The sequence below is a fragment of the Eriocheir sinensis genome, chromosome 2 (genome assembly GCF_024679095.1).
Source record: "Eriocheir sinensis breed Jianghai 21 chromosome 2, ASM2467909v1, whole genome shotgun sequence".
NCBI classification, from domain to species: Eukaryota; Metazoa; Arthropoda; class Malacostraca; order Decapoda; family Varunidae; genus Eriocheir; species Eriocheir sinensis.
The window spans coordinates 30,868,707-30,888,428 of record NC_066510.1 but is presented as its reverse complement, the minus strand read 5'-3'; the positions used below and the strand labels follow the sequence as shown (position 1 = coordinate 30,888,428).

Genomic DNA, 19,722 nt, shown 5'->3' with positions numbered 1-19,722 from the left:
CAGGCATCAAACACACATCTTGTCCCACCTAACTTGATTCTCCTTTGTGTTGTGTTGAAGAGTGATTGCAATATTGTGTGTACATCACAAAGGAATAAAGGTGATGGCAACTTATCCTTTTATTACATAATTAAGACATACGTATATACATTCTATAGAAATTTTTAATAAATAATTTATGCACTCAATTTCGAGATAGCTTCTGCAACTTGAGGTGCTGTCAATCCTTCCAGAGATGCGCTTGTTTCTCTCCCCATTTCTGAAATGTAACAAATAAAACCCAATTTAATAATAGTAAGCATAATGCTGAAGAATCTGATTATTAGGTATAGCTGACAGTATTCCATACATGTAGCTGTTGTATAATTCTTGAGATAGACTGTGTAAATAAAATATAAAAGTTACATTAAACAAAGTATGATCAATCAGCTGCTTAAGCCATTAAAAATTGCTTACCTAATCTTTTAATAATTCAGAATATTGGCATTTACTACAAATATAAGCGGAAGGTAAGCTACTATTCAGTGTTGCAAAAATAAAATCATACCATGTCTTGCCCAGGCCTTGGGCAGGACACCGGAACACTCCCGGATGAGGATGGGGTGCTTGGGGTTGGCCTTCTTCAGCTCCACATAATTCTGTTCAATGAAGTCTCTGCAATGGAAAAGAGAAACTTCACAAAGTGGACCCACTAAATTTACAGGTCAAAGCATATTCAGTGGTGGGTGTTTAAAAGAAAAGGATATTTACCCTACGCTAGCCCTGCAAAAATTTAAACCTATCAGCCATACATTCATACCCAGCCCTCCATGACTAGAAACCTATTACCCCAAAATTAGTAAGTGGCAGGCATTTTTTTGTTTCTTTTCTTTACTTTTGCCACTGAACTGTTGCCTTTACTCAAAACAATCAAATAATAATCAGTAACCTAACCCTACAAAACCAGAAACCCATCACCCTAATATAAATTCCAGAAGTTGATGATAGTGTAGCGTTCCCTGCGTCTTATATTTACCTACTCCCTCTCTAGTTACCTATTCCTTTCCATTGCTAACAAGGAAGCACCAGTCAGAGTAGCAGTGTACCCTAAAGAACAAATTTAACCCGGTAGCTGCGGGGGTCATGTTTCTTAGGTTAGGTTACGTGGTAAATGTTCAGAGAGTTGCCCATCTCACTGTGGTGCTTCTGACCCTAACCATGGGTTAGATCTCATAATTCTATGCATTTTGAACCCCATATATATGCATCGCAAATTGATAAAAACACTGCTAGCAATTTTTGAAAAGTTAGTAGTTTTTTTGCGGGCCGCAGTGTTCTGGTCTGTGTGTTCTAAAAAAAATAAATAACCACGCGTGGTAGACCTAGTCTCACATGCGTGGGCTAATCGCTAACCAAGCGTTTCTAGAAAAGATATGAAGACCTAGTGATGTTTCATGAGGTAGGTAATGAATGCGAGCTATTATGCACCGGCGGCGGCGGCACATGGACGCCACGAGGCGGCCGCAAAAAAACTCACTAACTTTTCAAAAATCGATAGCAGCATTTCTAACAGTTTGCAGCGCACATAAATGGGGTTCAAAATGCGTAGAATAATAAGATCTAACCGATGAGAAGTGTGAGAAGAGACGGGGAACAAAGTATCCCAGTCCCGTGACCGCCCGAGGCGGCCGCAAAAAACTCACTAACTTTTCAAAAATCGCTAGCAGCGTTTCTATCAATTTGCGATGCATATATATGGGGTTCAAAATGCATAGAATTATGAGATCTAGCCCATGGTTAGGGTGAAGTACCACAGTGAGATGGGCAACTCTCTGAACATTTACCGGTTAGGTTAGGTTAGGTTAAAGGCCCCTCTAAGTTAAATAATGAGAAAGAATCATCACTCACGCAAACCATTTCATAATATATATCAAGTTATCAACGCATGTGTGATCAGTTTATGCATCATCTATTTTGGGAGGTTTATATCATAGCAGAAATTTGGCCCGTCGCTGATACACGGTAAAGCCGCAAATTTGACCCATCGCTGATACACGGTAAAGCCGCAAATTTGACCCATCGCTGACACACGGTAAAGCCGCAAATTTGACCAGTCGCTGCTACCGAGATTATAAAAAAAATCAATCTAAAAGGAGAGGCCTATTATTACCTATTCCCTTCCATTGCTAACAAGGGAACACCAGTCATAATAGCAGTGTAGCCTAAAGAACAAATTAAATAGGCCTACAAAAAATATGAGAGGCTGAGTCTTTTACTTACCTATTCCCTTCCATTGCTAACAAGGAAACACCAGTCAGAATAGCAGTGTAGCCAAAAGAACAAATATAATACCAAAAAAAAAATCAATTTCAAAGGAGAGACTGATCCAAAACAACACCGGTGGGTAGAGACTCGCAGATTAACCTTCTCCATGCCTTAATTATAGCAGCTCATGTATATATTTCTAACCCTGCTTCCTCCTTTACCTCACTCCCTGGCTGGCGGCGGAGCGTTGGCACAGGTGGATCCTCAGCTCGCGAAGTTGAGGGCCAAGTTTTATTGCTGCCCTCGAAGCCATCTTTCTCCCTTTGGCTCTGTGCTGGATGCCAAGATATCGTACGCACCGAACTAGATTTTCCCATTTCTAACGCATAATGAGTGTACAAACTTTCTATAACAAACACTTTAACGATAAATATAAATAGGTATCATTAGTTTTGTGGGTGGGACGTTTTTTAGCCTGAAATTGGGAAAAATGAGAAGCTGAGTACAACAATCTGGCTGGCAACGTTAACTGTGATCAAGACCAAGACCAAGATATTAAACCTTTGTAACGGCTCCCATTATTTTTTTTCTCCATTTCTATTGCTTTTTCCTCTATCTTCTTTACTTTAAATGGATAATAATGTACTGAATTAAATAAATATGGGTATGGACATGGAGTCTAGTTAATATATATGGTGTAACTGGAACAAATCATTACTTCTCTGTGTGCCCTGAATACATACACAGTAGTCTTAATGCGTCTTTTTACATCTTTTTTTATTAAATTTGCGTTGAGTTTTACACCATGATACCAAAATACCCCTTACTATAATGAGGTTTTTAGCTAATTAAATTCTCCACGTAATAAACATCTTCCTCCTTCGGTAGATACCAGATGAGGAGATTAGACATATATAACTAGGAAAAAGATAACGTTTGAGATAAAAACAGACCTGATATACATTAAACCCAAAATTATAAGCCAAAAAAATCACCCTTACACCCTTCCCTTGAGGTACACAAAAACACCTGCGATTATGAAACCACGGGGGAATGGAAGTAACTCAAGTGCCTCAAAACTACAGGAATACACCAATAAATAATAAATAAATGCAAGAACAGAGCCTAGAGGGGAGAGAACCATCTTGGACCAACACCAACAGCTGATAATGCTCCAATGTTGCCAGATTGTCGTACTCACCCTAAAATATTTCCCGATTTCCGACCCCAAAACTGCCTCCTCGACCCGAATAACTGCCTTTATATATAGCTATCGGTAAAATGGTTAATTATACGTGTTTTTTGGTAATATCTATGGCTCAGAAACAGGTAAATACTAGGCTCTGAGTGAGTACGATAATCTAGGTGATGACACAAACATGGCGGCCCTTGGATTGTGACGTTCTCGGTGACTCTGCCAAGAAAACCCAGCACGGCGTCCCTGTAACAATGCTAATATCAAGGCTAAGGACATAATTCGGACCCTAGATATGTGTTCTGTGTATTTAACATGCTTTTGGTTCATTCTGGGAGCATCATGGCTCGTAGTAAGCGCTTCTGTGAGTGGCTCGTCTGCCATGACCGAGGAGGAAAGAATCAAATTGAAGTAAGGAGGAGTAATTTGACGTGTTCTGATATACTAATTAAATAAACATGTTTATATATTTATTCACGGGGAAGAACAGTATCAGGAAGTCGTAGGTTAAGGAGGAATAGGCATTTCATTTTAGCACAAGAGTAAGAAAATGTCAGCTAGGTTTGCATCAGGAAGTACAGTTGAATATACGTGTCTCTACATATTAATTGCATGATAGTATATAATCATTAGTCCAGGGTAGAGAACAGTGCCAGAAAGTAATAGTTTAAGAAGGAATAGACGTTTCAATAATGCACAAAACTGGAAATGTCACACAGTTTTTTTATTAAGAAGTACAGTTAATTTTACGTGTTCTGATATACTAATTAAATAAACATCTATAAATATTTGTTCACGGGGAAGAACAGTATCAGGAAGTCGTAGTGTAAGGAGGAATAGGCATTTCATTTTAGCACAAGAGTAAGAAAATGTCAGCCAGTTTTTTGAGCGGGAAGTATAGTTAATTTTATGTGTTCTGATGTGCTAAATAGATAAACCTCTATATATATTGATTCAGGGGGAAGAACAGTATCAGAAAGTCGTAGTGTAAGGAGGAATAGGCCTTTCATTTTAGCACAAGAGCAAGAAAATGTCACAGCCAGTTTTTTTATCAAGAAGTACAGTTAAAATTACGTGTTCTGATATACTAATTAAATGAACATCTATAAATATTTGTTCAGGGGGAAGAACAGTATCAGAAAGTCGTAGTGTAAGGAGGAATAGGTATTTCATTTTAGCACAAGAGTAAGAAAATGTACAGTTGAATATATTGTACTTGTCCATATATGTTAATTACATGATAGTTTATAATTAATAGTCCAGGGAAAATAATAATGACAGAAAGTAATAATTTAAGAAGGAGTAGACATTTCAATAATGCACAAAATTATGGAAATGTCAAGCCAGTTTTTGATTATGAAGTACAGTTAATTTTACGTGTCCTTATGTATTAAAGAGGAAAGCTGGTATAATTATTGGTCTAGGTGGAAGAATAATGCTGGGAAGTCATTATTTCAGAGGGAATAAACGTTTCAGTAAAGCACAAGACCAAGGAAATGTCACATCCAGTTTATCACCGGGAAATAGACACTTTCATATAAGTCTACCCGAAAATTCTCCCAATTGACGTTTACTAAATCAGTTTACATTTACAATTTTCATCGCTTAACCTTTATATCTGCTTCTTAGACGTAACATTTGTTCTGTGTTTTCACCATACAGCATACATTGATATCAATCAGTCCATCCTCATCTGCAAACATTCAAGACAGTTTCCCATATATAGATACAGTGAATTATTAGAAAGAAAAAAAAGCAGTTACTAGATTATTCGTCAGGAAATGTGAACAAAATAGATATGATATGAAAATGAAACTTGCATAATCTTATCATAATCTCGTATATCCTCGTATCCTTGAGTAATCTTAGACATACATTACTTATCAGGAAAGATTAACACAATAGAAAAACTGATATAATTTTAACATACCCTCATTTAGTCTCCTTTCATCCATACATAATCTTTATATCCTCTGAGACACATATTCACCCCTAAAGTTTTGCCAGGAGTTAATAATATGAAAGTCATCTGCGAACTAGCATTCTATAACATATACCTACTATTTATTTCATTTTCCACCCACAGAGACGAGGCGAAGGAGATGTTTTACCATGCGTACACATCATACATGGTGAGTATATGGTGCTGGGAGGAACTGACTTGTGTTGTGAGTGATGCAGACACTATCAGGGTTAAAATTCACTGATCCACTTATAATTATGGACCGGAAATGTTGCTGTAAGGGCTTGCATATGTAATTTATTTTTACAGCCAGGCAAATAGCTCAAGGCCAAAAGCAAGAAGCAGAAAAGCACACCAAACACTGTCCTCGCAAAAGAAAACAGGCTGAGTGACCAGAAAAGAGGGTCAGTTTTAGGAGAGGTGTCTTGATAGACTTGATAGTGTTTTGGAGCTTATCAGAAATGTAATAAAAAGCACCAATAAAATGCATTAACTCACTTACAATTATGGAATGGATATGATGTAATGAGTGTTTCTTTTTTAAATATATCTCGGACCTCAGTATCGGGGATGAAATTCACTGACCCATTTAACAGTTATTGAAAGAAAATGCTGTAGTGAGAGTTTGTATATTTAATGAGTGTTTGTTTTTTAATACATCATACATCAATATCAGGGATAGAATTCACTGACCCACTTAAAATTATTGAATGGAAATGCTCCAGTGAGGGTTTGTGTATCTAATGACTGTTTTGAACCTATGCATTTCCCTTCCTTCCTGCAGGACAACGCCTACCCAGCAGATGAGTTGATGCCCCTCAGCTGCATGCCGCGATGGAGGGAGGTTGACCAGTCCAGAGGTGACATTGATGACACCTTGGGCAAGTAAGTACATTTGTAGCTCCACTTTTGTATTCACTCCTAGTAGTAAACACATTAATCCTCTATGCCTAGTCTTTGTGTTGATATAGATTTGATGTTAAGTTTAAAATGCTGAACATCACGGAAGAAATGGCTATGGACCGGCAACAGTGGAGGAGGCTCATATCCCGTCCAACCCCACCATAGGGAATAAATGGACGTTAATCAATGATGATGATGATGATTTAAAAGTTGACATGATTTTGTTTGTTTTTTGTGTTTTTTTATAGCAAGAGGCAACTCAATGTCAAAAAATCATAAACAGCAAGAAAAAAGCCTAGTAAACACTGCTCTAAAATAAAAAGAAAGAGGCTGATATATGATTAAAGGTAACATTTAATAACAAAAGCTAACATCATAATTTTGTATTTTCAGTTTTTCGTTAACGTTGGTCGATTCCTTGGACACCCTCGTTGTGATGGGAGACATCGAGGAGTTCGACCGAGCCCTCCGCCTAGTAGTGCGTGATGTGTCCTTCGATAACGATGTGGTCGTCTCCGTTTTCGAGACCAATATCCGCATGGTCGGCGGGCTACTGTCGGGGCACGTGCTGGCGGAACACCTAAATCAGGTATATAATCTTACTTCTGCGTGTATCTGTGAGTTGTATTGAGCGTGAAATGTTGACTCAAAGAATTAGGTTATGTATTCTTAAGGGAAATTAATCGCATGCTGTGATCCTTTACTTTACTTTATTTCTGCGTGTATCTTTGAGTTGTATTAAGACTTGAGATATATTGACTCACGAAGATATAGGTGATATATTCTTTGGGGACATTAATGTATGGTGTGGCCCTTCAGTTCTGCGTGTATTTTTTAGTTTTATTTAGAATGGGATGCGTTCACTCATATGTTGTGAAAAAGTGCATATCGAGGATTATTATTGAGGCTAACATCATTATTACTGACGGCCCTGTGTAGTGCTGCGCTGACAGTGGAGCGGGGCCTGAAACCTCATCAACGGTAAATGGTAAAGAATTAGGTGACTTAAGGAAAATTAATCATACTGTGTGTTCTCTTCCAGCTGTACGGTGCCTTGGGTTGGTATCGGGGAGAGTTGCTCACACTAGCGAAGGACCTGGCCACAAGACTCCTGCCGGCCTTCAACACCACCACAGGCATTCCTCACGCAAAGGTTAGCATTGAATGAAAAGCTAATGGCCTTATACTACATGCAACCATAATACTATGTGGTAGGATGCTTTGGAGAAGAACAATTTACTCCACCCTTCCACTATTCAAAAGCACTCTCTCTTGTAAATATCAGTCACATCAACTACAAAAAAAAATAAAAGCTGTCATGCTGCCCTGGAAAGCATGATAAACATTCCCTCTATACTGACTGAAAGTTTACTCTGCAGGTCAATTTAAAGTATGGGATGAAGTCTCCCAAACTGCAGAGCTCCCGAGACACCTGTACAGCCTGTGCTGGGACGATTATCTTGGAGTTTGCTGCTCTGTCGCGCCTCACGGGGGACCCCATTTTTGAGGAGAAGGCGCGGCAGGCGATGGACTGCCTGTGGAGTCAGAGGCACAGAGGCAGTGACCTGGTGGGAACAGTACTTAATGTTCACTCAGGTAAGAACTGGGAGGGGTATCATTATTCTGTCATGCATGTTGGCATATTTTATCTCTATAATAGTAGAGAATAATTTACCTCTCCATTTGTTGTACTGTAGTTCTTACAGTAGGAGTTTTCAAACATATGTACAAGAAATATGCATAAGAAATATAAAAGTATTGTAACCTGTGATTCAAGTCACAAGAAACACTAATAACAGAGTAACTTTGCAATAAACCTTTAAGGCATTCTGTTTCAGTATTCCTCATTAGAATCTTAGCAGGAAAGAAGTGGATAATTTTGTACAGTTGGGCAAACACTTTCAGTTTTAGCGCTGGTGTGAAATTATGAAAAAAGTTCCCTCACATTGTTTCAGAGAATTTCTAGAAACCTGTACAATCATGTTATGTTAATGTGCAGCTTTCAGGTGTGTGCAAGAGCATTTTCAACAAAAGCAGTACAGTGGTGGTACAAAGGAATGGGTTGAAAGCCTGTAGATGAGTTAACCAAAATTTAATGTTTCTCTCCACACCAGGTGACTGGGTAAGAAGAGACTCTGGAGTGGGTGCCGGCATCGATTCTTATTACGAATACCTTCTTAAAGCCTACGTGTTGTTGGGGGATGAAAGCTACTTAGAGAGGTTTAACAAGGTAAGCAGAATTGGTGTCTGACCATGACTACAGCAAATTCTCAGCATTATCTTGACACATTGCTGCATGTTTTTAACCCTACATAAAGGTTCATGATTATGTAATGTCATCATCATCATTTCGTTTATCGTCCATTCTCACTCTTCCTGAGCGGTTGGACGCTTTATGGCTCTCCTCCATTCTACTCTGTCTTCTGCCCAATGCTCATCCAATCCCATCAGTGCTAAGTCTTCCTGTGTACACCTTCTCCACGTTTTCCTAGGTCTACCAGCTGGTCTCCTTCCTTCTACCTCTAACCTCTCCACAACTCCCATCACTGTATCCTCACCTTCTCTCTTTATATGACCAAACCACGTCACTTTAGCTTTTTATAATATCAGAATAGATGAGTCATTGCAAGAAGCAAGCTCATGAATGAAGTATATGATGTACGCTATGCCTTTTCTCATCTTTTCCTTGTACGCTTTTTCCTTTTCATTGTGTTCTTATTCTTCAACTTTTTATTCATTTTCATCCCTCCCCTTGTACTCCCATGGCCCACATTTGTCAGGGTGTCAGTCTAATATTTCTTGTGTGTTTCAGCATTATAGCGCCGTAATGAAGTACATCAGCCAAGGTCCAATGTTGCTTGATGTCCACATGCACCGTCCTCACACCACATCCCGTAACTTTATGGATGCCCTCCTCGCCTTCTGGCCGGGACTGCAGGTATGGAGAGCAGGATTGTTGACTGAACCTTTCTCCTGCTGTTATATGAAATACCTTCAGAGAATAGAAGATAATAATCTTAACCTTTTGGTGCCCAAGCACACATATTTGATAAGAATTTCATGGCAGTTATGGGCATTTCCAAGGGTGGTTCTATGATGGTAGTTTTACCCTCCTTCTATAGAATCTATACCATGAACCTAAAATGCCACTCATTAGAACTCGACTTATCTTCTTTTCGACCTTTGAAAATAGATGATGTGAGGTGTGGAAGCGTCTGATAATACCGACCTTAATGTACCTGCAGTTATTTTGATGGCAACTCTTTTCAGGTTTTGAAGGGAGACATCAAACCAGCAATAGAGACTCACGAAATGCTGTTCCAAGTCATCCAGCGACACAACTTCTTGCCGGAAGCCTTTACAACTGACTTCCAGGTGTGACAATAGTTTTATTCATCTGTTTCTTGAACACATGGTTGCCAAGAGGTAATGCTTAAAAAGATTGTTTAAAAGTCTATATACAGACTTTTTTCCACAGTTATAATTTAACTTCCTGGCCCCAGGTTAATGTATTAATATCCTCACCCCCACGTGTGTTAAATTCTTTGTTTTTCAATAATTTGGTGTTTTTCATGTCTTTCGGCTCCTAACCTAAAGTAGTTAAAATACCAGTAAATTATGTATGGCAGCCATTGGCAAGCTTTCTTCACTATGTAGTAGTGTGTGTAGGTGTTACCCAGCCAGCAAACTGAAGTGTTGAAGTGCAGCTAGTTACAGGTTTCATCCAAACAATACTGTTGCACTACAAATTCCAATACATGATCAAGTTTTTCCCTCCCTTGCCAGGTTCATTGGGGCCAACATCCACTGCGACCTGAGTTTCTAGAGTCTACATACCTTTTGTATCTTGCCACGGACGACCCGTACTACCTGCGCGTCGGGGAACACATCCTGCGCTCCCTGCAGAAGCACACCTGGGTGCCCTGTGGGTATGCCGCTGTCAAGGATGTCAGGACAGGTGTTCATGAGGACAGGTACAGTGCTTGATGTTATGGGGCTTTTTAAGTCATGACATATCACTTTGTATTGGGAAGCAAGTTTTCTATTTCCCTCAGTATCATTTCTCAGTAATATAAGTGCAGTATGATAAAGAGGGGCTGGATGTAGTGTAATAAATTGGTTGTCTTTTAATGTTTTTTTTATTCTCTTGCAGGATGGACTCATTTGTCTTGTCAGAGACCTTCAAGTATCTCTACCTACTCTTTGCAAAACCAAGTGACCTGATTATTGACGTAGATCATTTTATTTTCACCACTGAGGCTCATCTTCTGCCTCTCTCCCTAGCACGGCTTTCTAACCTAACAGTTGTACCTGTAAGTATTCGTGGTGATGTTCAGGTGTTGTGTGAAGTGAGGTGCATTAAAATTATATTGTTCTCTTGCAGTATTTTATGAATAAGATGAAATACACCCAAGTTTTCTTAACAAATTCTTCCTATTTCCCCCACCAGGGTCCAGATCCTCAGGAGAGTGCACAGGATAGTGATGTAGAATATGCGAGGTCGTGCCCAAATGCTCACTTTCTCTTTCCTGGACGTCACGAATTTGCTGAAACAATAAGACGTCCCCTCAAAAACTTTGTAAATAACGTCTGTCCTTCACGTAAAACACTGAGGAGAAAGCTGCGGGCATCGGAGTTCCAGGCGGGGAACAGTCGCCACATGGGCCTGTTGCGGGACATGGGCATCACCATCATGGCTCTCCCTGATGGCCGGGTTCAGCTTCTCCACACTTCCTCTAATGTGAGTACCCGGCTGCCTGCCTTCAAAATATTAGAGGGAAGAGATGTTGCCTGGAATAATACTCAATTCCCATTCAGTCCTTCTGTTGGAGTACATTGTACATTCCTCTTCCAGGCCAAATCATCAGATGATGCCGAGGAGGGCCTGCTGTTCATGCAAGAGATGATCGAGCTGAGCAAACTGCAGCAGGAGCAGCCAGAGAACCCGCCTCGTGTGGTGTCCTTCCAGCAGGAAATTGATGGCCAGTCCTTCACAACTACCATCCAAGCTGGTCCCGCCCAGTTTGGCTTAGACCTGAAAGGGGATGTTCAGGTATGCTCATAGGATGTTGCATTGCTTTGTTTGCTTCATAAATATATATATATATATATATATATATATATATATATATATATATATATATATATATATATATATATATATATATATATATATATATATATATATATATATATATATATATATATATATATATATATATATATATATATATATATATATATATATATATATATATATATATATATATATATATATATATATATATATATATATATATATATTCAAAAATTTGTATAGGCTGACTTCAAAGCTTAAATATAATGAACACTTTTGTTATTGATAATATTATAAGTAAGGATTTTTACCATCCTAGGTGAGAGGAACTGTAGTGAAGGCGGTTCCACTCCGTGCCTGTGAGCAGCCTCATAACAAAGCTGAAATAAAGGACAAGATTGTAATCATTGAGCGTGGTGACTGTATGTTCATTGAAAAGGTAAGATTTCACTTTTAACTCACTACTTTGGTAAGATTTCCTTTATTAACCCATTCTTTTTGGCAGGAAGTTTGCTTTACTGTAGAGATAAAAAGTACCCTTGCAACTGTTCATTTTGCAGAGTGTGTGTGAAGCAGCACCATGTGCCTCATGGTGGAATATCAGTGCTGTGCATATTCAATACTGTTACATTCATGTAAATGGTGGTAAAATTAGGCTGTGGATGACTGTTTCAAATTTGCAAATTAAAATTCATGTAAAATGCAAACAGACTGTATCAGAAACAATTTTTTTTAGTTGATGGGTAATTTAAAAGGCTATCACTAACTAGGCCCACCCTTGCTGCAGGCCCGCAGGCTGGAGGCTCTCGGTGCCGTGGGAGGCATCGTGCTGGACAACACTCCGGGAACATCTGCCAAAAGTTCCCCAATGTTTGCCATGTCTGGGGACGGGACGGACGATGTGAGCATTCCTCTTGTGTTCCTCTTCTCTGCTGATGCTGAAGTTTTGCTGAACGCTGTTGATAAAAACCCTGATCTTGAAGCTGTTCTGTCTGATTTCCCATACAAAGGTAAATATGATTCAGCTTAATAGTTATTTTCCACATTTATTGCTCATGCTTTGTTTTTGTCTTTTGGTGGATGAACACTTTCTCTGATAAAACTGCTTTACATGACAATTCTATCCCCTTTGGGAATAATAATTTATTGTACTTTTGGGGAATGCTATGTTGTACTCTTTGGGAATAATACATTGTCTCAACTCCCAGAGAGTGGCACAGGTTCGGTGGAGGAGGTGCAGCTGGGAGTGAGTTCCACCACTGATGATGGAAAGGAAACCATAACAGTTGAGAGTGAAGACAACCTGTTGCCCCAAGTGATCTCCGTCATCAACAAGAGGCAGAAGGTGAGTTTTCGTGTGTCTTAAAAACACTGGGAAGCTGTTTTCTCTCTAAATGCCAGATTACAGTCAAACCCATAAAGCTAAATATAAGCATGTTTGTTAGACTGCAATTTGTGAATGTGAATTATGTGTTGTTATAGGAGACTGAAGGCGTGGGTGACGATGACTTGGTCACCGTGGTTGAGGGGCAACAAACCGCCGAGGGTCAGCAAAAAGACCATTCTGCCAAGTACCAAGTTAGTATGAGCTTCTGTTTCATCAGTATGTACAGCGTTTGTTTCCCAGGCTGGCGGCAGGTATCATTAGCTGCTTATAAAGTGGCAGCAAAGGTTATAAACTCATTTCATAGCTAATTCCCTGATCAAAGATGATGGTCCAAAAACATACAGTAAGTAGTGAATAGTCTCAATCCAATTTCTTTTTAGGTTATCCTAATATTATTTTAGAAAGAAATATATTGTTAATACTCTTATTTGTGATTCCCTGCCAGATGGAACCATTTATATTTGTTTCATTAACATATAAATTCTATTTTCAGAAGGCTTTGAAAGAACTGGAAAATGCTAAAACTGCTGAAGAGATTCTTGTGGCAGCCGTTCATTATGTCAACAGCAGACAGGAGCAGGAGGTGGCCGAGGGCAACATTCTGAAGGTGGGTCAGCCATCATCAACAGTCATTTTAGAACTTCAGGGACTACTAATTAAGAAGACATCCTCAGACCCTGGCCTCTTAAAGTCACTCTTAAGTGTGCACCTGCGGGAGCTGATGGCAGTGCTGCAGCAGGCCACGCCCAGCACCTCGGACCTCGACATGTCACTCTACCAGCTCTTGAACCACCTGACGACCCTCTCCCTCAATCCGTCGCTGCTGGACCATCCCCGAAACACCGCCTCAGACAGTAAGCTCCCTCACCAAGGAGGTTCACCAAAAGGAGACCACAATGAAAATAGCAAGCTCGAACATTTCTCAGAAGCCATTCAGGACAAGATCAGAAAAATAAAAAATAAATTTGAGCATGACACAACTGACGAAGATGGTAGTGATAGCAAAGACACAGCCTCATTTCAAACCAAAGATCTTAATAGGAAAGATGAACTATAATAAAGCAATAATATTTTCAGAGACCTATTAAATTATTTAATATATAATAAGTGCAGTAAAGCCTCATTAGTTTATAGATAAGAAGAATGGAGAGCATCATCAATCTACTCCCATAGGGTTTGAATGATCCATAATTTCACTTGTTTTGTGTGGTTAAATTACTAAGAAAATACTACCAGGATCGCTTAGAAAATAGAAATGAATGTGAGTGTTTAATGAACCACAGGAAATTTGTTTTAGTAATGTTTTGATATAATATGTAACGATATATACATGCGAAGCCCTTAGCCAGATTTAATGTAGCTTTCTTTTTTGTTTTAGTTGTTTGACAAAATTTGCAATCTGATTATTCATAATAAGACTACTGTGTTCACACTATGTACAACAGGCCTACTCAATACTCATAGGAATACCTCCTTCCATCCTTGCCAACTTTTCACCCTCCCAGTTCACTAAAAGCTTATTCTTAGGGCATGCTGCAGTATGATCACTAACCTTGTTGAAGTCTGTAACTGACCCTCATGAAGCCAGCCTCTGCATAAAATGGCAGATACCAATAAATTTAAAACATGTGGAAGACCAACTGGTCATTATGACGTCTATTTCATTATTGCCAAGTTTTCAGAGTTGGCGAAGCCAGGTATTAGATGGCATCATAAAGTTCTTTGCTAACATGCCTTTGGAATTTGGCTCAGATTTTCATTGATCTCTTGATACTAGGAAAAAGGTTGTGTGCTGAGGTGGCTGTGATGAAATTTTTGCTGAATCCTTGCAGATCATTCCGATACACACACACACACACACACACACACATGCAAACAAACTCATACAAACACACAAAAACTTGCAAAACCAACAGGAAAAACTCAAATATTATGAACCTTGGTGTAACAGGAGCCACAGGTGCACCCACATGCCATGGTGGTGTGTGTTAAGTACAAACGACAGGAAGTTATCACTGCTGCAGATATTTAGTCTTCCTATTATTTAGAGTGCATCCAGCATGTGCTTCAGGTCCCAGTGAGTAAGCATGAATTAATGAGGCTTTACTGCAGGTGAACGTTTTTCATAACTTCCTAGTTGTACATTTCTAGCATGAGTACATAGCATTTTCAAGAAAGGCAATCAGTTAATTGTTACTAAGTAATTGATGGAGTACTGTCGGTTTATCAATAGTTTCACAGAATTTAGAGGTTGCTCAGGGGAGCTGCTTGTCACTGTGATATTTGACATTAGTGGAGCAGTTGGGTTATGTGGGTTGCACATTTCATAATCATTTAATGTACTATTACACAAAGCACTGCTCATAAAAGCCATGTAGGTTTTGGCAATGTCCAAAAGTGAACTGTACATACCTCATTCATATGATGTACATTTGCTATTGCAATCCAGAGTGACTGAGATCATTCCAAAACCCTTCTCTAATAGGTAAGTGTAAAGAGTTTGTTGACAGTAGTTTTGGCAACCTAAAAATATAACTATGTATTTAATTGTTTTATTGAACTGTTTTAGTTTCTTCATTGGTGTATCAGGAATTTAATTCTGTTAAAAATAAGGAGAAACAGTTAAATATAAACGGGCATGAGATAAAAGGCCATTTCGCAAGGATTTTTTTCTTTTAACTCATTGCCAGTTTTCTCAAGGAAAGAGAAATACGTATAATTATTGGGTTTTTATTTTTCTACCTTCTCTTCAAAAGTGTGATTCAAGAGTATAATAGTGCTAATGTTGTATCCTCAGCATACAATATAGTGCTAATACTGTATGGTGAGTGACATGTCGTGTTATATGAGTTCTGTTATGGTGAAACACCTTTGGGTATCCCTGGCCTGGCTTGCCACATAACTACTGAGTGTGTCAACAACATCCATGCATCACAATCTCTCCTCACTTTCATATGTCTAGCATTTTCCCGTGTGAACACCTTCTAGTGAGCCTTGGTGGAAGTCCTCATCCCTACTCACAGATTCCTTCCTCATTCTTGAATTTCTCCTCTTCCTTATTGAACTACTCCTCTAACAACCCTCTAACAACATTTACATACATACATGTACATGCATTACCCTCCTTACTTCCTTGTTCATCCAGTTCTGTTATTTTGGTATTTTCCTTAGTCTTTCCTTTATCACTCCCTTTTATTAGATGGCCATTTCACCGTAACAAAGTATTGCAAACCTCCATCCATAACTAAAAACTTTCTCCTCGGTACAGACCTTTACTTTACAGTCAAGCTCATGTCATTATTCTTAATGTGTCATGTAATATATCATAAACTGTGGGATTCTCATCATATATCATTATAATCCCATTTCCCACACTGACCATAGTGAAGGCTGTAAAATTATAATTAGAAACAAGAAGAGAAAGACTGCCCATGGAGGAGGACATTCACATATCTTTAACCTTTACCTTTAACACATTTACTAATCACTGATTGTAAGAGTTGGCTCATCAGGTTGGCTCATTCAAGCCTCAGAACAGTCATCACATCAAAAACTTCATTGACTCCTTTGATGGTCTTTACTCAAGTCAAATTAATGACTCCTATTAGTATTTCAGTTTAAAAAAAATTGAAAGGACTTCATATGGGAGAAAAGAGTGAAGGTCCAGGGTGGCAGCAGCAATACATCCCTGATACATGTATTTTTATGTCACGCAAATAACATTTTTGTTGACAGCGTTTTTCAGGCACTAAGTACGTTATAAGTACATTATTGACGAGATCATAATGTACATTGAACTCCAAAGTGGAGCATTAAAGAGGATTAAAAAAGGCAGCAAGGCACCGTTGAAAATAACAGCACAGAGAGAGGATTAATAAATAACTCCCTCATTGCTTCCAGGTTGACTAATGAAATGCTTGAAAGACTTTGGGGTCACTAAATAGATATATTGGTTGACAGATAATTTTTCTTGAGGCTTCTCCCTCCCCTACTTTGCCTGTGTTGGAAATGGGATTTAGATGATTAGCATAATGAATATATTCACATACACATTGACTCGTAATAATAACTAGTGTAGGCGGTGGCTGAGTGGTTAGCGTGCGGGCCCTGCATTCACCACGTGCTGGACGACACGGGTTCGAATCCCTACGCTACCACCTGGGATTTTTCGGTCACCGCTGAGTGGCCTAAGACTACCCACGTGCTGTACTGAAGACCACCAATCAACCCGGACTCTAGAAGAAACCGTCCAAGTGAATCAAGAATGAGTTCCGGGGGGCAGCATCAGCCAAGAATAAATGGCACCACTATAAAAATTGCCTGGACCATAACGGGCTTGGGCTGACCACCAGGCCCCCGGAGAAAGCCTACTGGCGCTAGAGGCGAACAAAAAATTGTCACCAACTTCATTCCCTACACTAAACTAAACTTGAGATTTGCCAAGAGAAAGATCCCATGGTACTAGGCAGTGTAGTGGACTGAACACCCACTCCATGCTTCCCGACGCTGTACATTTCCACAAGCATTTTGGTCTTCGGGTCTCCCAAGTGACGTGTCTTAGGGCCAGTTTCACAGCTCGGCATAGGTGGTTAGCAAGCTCCCAAATGAATACTAAAGACTTCAAAAATTCCCTGTGTGGTGTTTTGTGTTCATAAGTTGAGAAATTTGAGGAAACTGTTTAGGAAAGTCTCTTGTGAATTAGGTGTTGGATCAATAATCTACCTATTATGGATTGTAAAGGATTGTATAGTTTAGTTCAGGTGGTATAAAGACCCCATGATGGACTGTGGAATTAGCTCTTGTGACCTCACCCGGAGAAGAGCGTCAGATGAAGTGCTGTGCCCTCAACCTTCTTCTTTCCACATAGGAACACTAAAGGCCACTTGGAGTCATAACCACAATCTTTCCTTTACTCTGGTGTCATATTTCTAGTAAATAGGTACACAATAACAGGTCACTATGGTCATAAGTGTCACTATAATTGTTTCAAAGCAGGGTTTAAAGTATATGAAGGTCACTTAATTTATCTTATATTTATTTCTTCCATACATGATGTTCATACTTATATACATGTTCCTTTGATAACGAGGTAGTCATTGTATTTTTATTTAAAGTATCATGCCGCAATGTTTATTGATAATAATCTTACCTACAGACTGACCAGATATGAACTCTGTATATTCCAAGGCATCTACCGAACAGTGACGTTACTCTGCACATCGGTACATATTTCTGTGTGTGTGTGAGTGGAAGGGTCGGTGGGTTGTCATGTGCGTGGTGTCACACTTCTCGAATTAGCGTCTGTGCTGCTCCAGTCAAATCCATCCTGTCACGTTTTGAGTAGTTATACGCCTCTGAAGATGTGATTCTCTGTTCTGGTTGAATGTCGAGTGTTGTTACTATCATTACCATTATTGTTAGTTATTATTATTATTATCATCATCATGCACCGAACATTGATACCTAAATCCTCCCTTGATGTATGTATCACTATACTGTAAAATAATGATATGTATGTATTTATTAGCATGTTCATCCACTATTTATGATGATTTATAACACCCAGATAATGTAGATACTCTTGGTACTCGTGCACAGTGATAGATGAGTTGTGTGGTGTACTCTATTCTAATACCTTTTATTATTTTAGTGGTTACCTGTAGCTTTCCATTGCACTTGGTATTCCCCAAAAATTGTATCAACATTTAGGAACCCAAGTCAGTCAGTCCATAAATGTTGGGAATTGACAATAATAGCTTTGAATAGTGTTGTAATTATGGACCTGACTTTTCTTGGTTTATTTACTACACTCGTCCCTCAAATAGTACGGTTTCCAATAGTTCGGTTTCAGTTTTACGTGGATTTTCATTGAAGATTTTTTTAGGATTTTTGAATTTCCCAATGAGCAGGAAGTTTAAAAATCCTAAAAGGATCTTCTTTGACAATCCGTATAAAACCGAAACCGTACTATTTGAGGGACGACTGTAGTTTCTTTTTCTTATTTATTGCATGACAGTTTCTGGGTATAAGCTGTTCACCACCACACACCTTGTAACTTCTCTCATGGATCACTGACATTGCGATAATTCTATGTAGTGACAAACACACACACACACACACATACACACACTCACACAACTCATATATATATAATGTTTTGTTGTTGCATTCAGTACAGTTTGCCCCTACACTGAAGAACTGCATAACTCCCAATCTATTTACATCCATGTCATTCCTCACTATCAAGATCCCTCTGTAAATTTTATACTCTACACATTATCATAATTTGTTACCTTTAATTCCAGTAACTTGGATGTGTTTATTTGGCAGTCATGTAGTAGTGGCGGGGAAGGAGCCCAGGGATCATACCCAAAAGAGTGTTCATGAGAATTTTGAAGTTCGTTGTTGTAGTTAGGTGTGGCATCCAATGGTACAAGTTTACGTTTCAATTAGGATTCAACCAGAACATGGGATCCCGTACGTCGATGGTGCAGCGGGTGTGCGAAGGGGCACCTGTCCTGTGTGAGGTGAGCACAGGTGTGTTTCTATTACTCTGTGTAGGGTTACTGTGACTCATGTTTGTAATAAAATAAACAAAAAAGGAGAAGGAACACCAGAACATTTAAATCGCCCACCCTTGTGTAGGTTCGTACTACGACAAACTCTTTCAAGAGGAGAACAAAGACACCTCTCCTCCCAAAGTTGACCTCCCTTTTGGCTACTCTTCTAAACTTTTTTATAGGAGCAGTGATTAGCAGGCTTTTTTTCTCATATTTTCTCCTTGAGCTGCTTCCTTTACTGTAAAAAAAAAAAAAGCCATTTTTGGAAGAACTATCACGCCTTCCTAGGAATCAAATAATAAAAAAAAAGGAGAAGGGGCACCCACACATTGAAAATCATCCACCCTTTTGTGCAGATTCGTCCTTAACCCGTCCGCTGCAATTGGCATGGAT

At 39.1% G+C, this 19,722-nt stretch overlaps 2 protein-coding genes across 2 annotated transcripts; one reads left to right on the top strand and one right to left on the bottom strand.

Moving 5' to 3' along the window:
• Window positions 1–106: 106 nt before the first annotated feature.
• On the bottom strand, window positions 107–2,627 carry LOC127002668 (NADH dehydrogenase [ubiquinone] 1 alpha subcomplex subunit 2-like). The gene is made up of 3 exons (XM_050868715.1): window positions 2,466–2,627; window positions 548–654; window positions 107–259 (listed from the first exon to the last, which is right to left on the bottom strand). The coding sequence occupies exons 1-3, from the start codon at window positions 2,555–2,557 to the stop codon at window positions 177–179; spliced, it is 282 nt and encodes a 93-aa protein (XP_050724672.1). The 5' UTR covers window positions 2,558–2,627; the 3' UTR covers window positions 107–176.
• Window positions 2,628–3,616: 989 nt separating this feature from the next.
• LOC127002650 (ER degradation-enhancing alpha-mannosidase-like protein 3) lies at window positions 3,617–19,380 on the top strand. The gene is made up of 18 exons (XM_050868705.1): window positions 3,617–3,850; window positions 5,526–5,571; window positions 6,187–6,287; window positions 6,699–6,894; window positions 7,348–7,458; window positions 7,685–7,901; window positions 8,420–8,535; window positions 9,118–9,243; window positions 9,576–9,680; window positions 10,092–10,279; window positions 10,459–10,618; window positions 10,756–11,046; window positions 11,161–11,358; window positions 11,702–11,821; window positions 12,170–12,392; window positions 12,591–12,727; window positions 12,865–12,960; window positions 13,263–19,380. Exons 1-18 carry the CDS (start codon window positions 3,735–3,737, stop codon window positions 13,824–13,826), a joined length of 3,111 nt encoding a protein of 1,036 aa, XP_050724662.1. The 5' UTR covers window positions 3,617–3,734; the 3' UTR covers window positions 13,827–19,380.
• The last annotated feature ends 342 nt before the right edge of the window (window positions 19,381–19,722 follow it).

Coding starts and splice junctions, on each gene's coding strand:
- LOC127002650 (XM_050868705.1), top strand. CDS start 3,735: ATGTGTTCTGTGTATTTAACATGCTTTTGGTTCATTCTGGGAGCATCA. Junction 10,280..10,458: donor ACAGGTGTTCATGAGGACAG/GTACAGTGCTTG, acceptor ATTCTCTTGCAG/GATGGACTCATTTGTCTTGT. Junction 10,619..10,755: donor CTAACCTAACAGTTGTACCT/GTAAGTATTCGT, acceptor TTCCCCCACCAG/GGTCCAGATCCTCAGGAGAG.
- LOC127002668 (XM_050868715.1), bottom strand. CDS start 2,557: ATGGCTTCGAGGGCAGCAATAAAACTTGGCCCTCAACTTCGCGAGCTG. Junction 655..2,465: donor GCCGCCAGCCAGGGAGTGAG/GTAAAGGAGGAA, acceptor TTTCCATTGCAG/AGACTTCATTGAACAGAATT. Junction 260..547: donor CAAGGCCTGGGCAAGACATG/GTATGATTTTAT, acceptor GTTACATTTCAG/AAATGGGGAGAGAAACAAGC.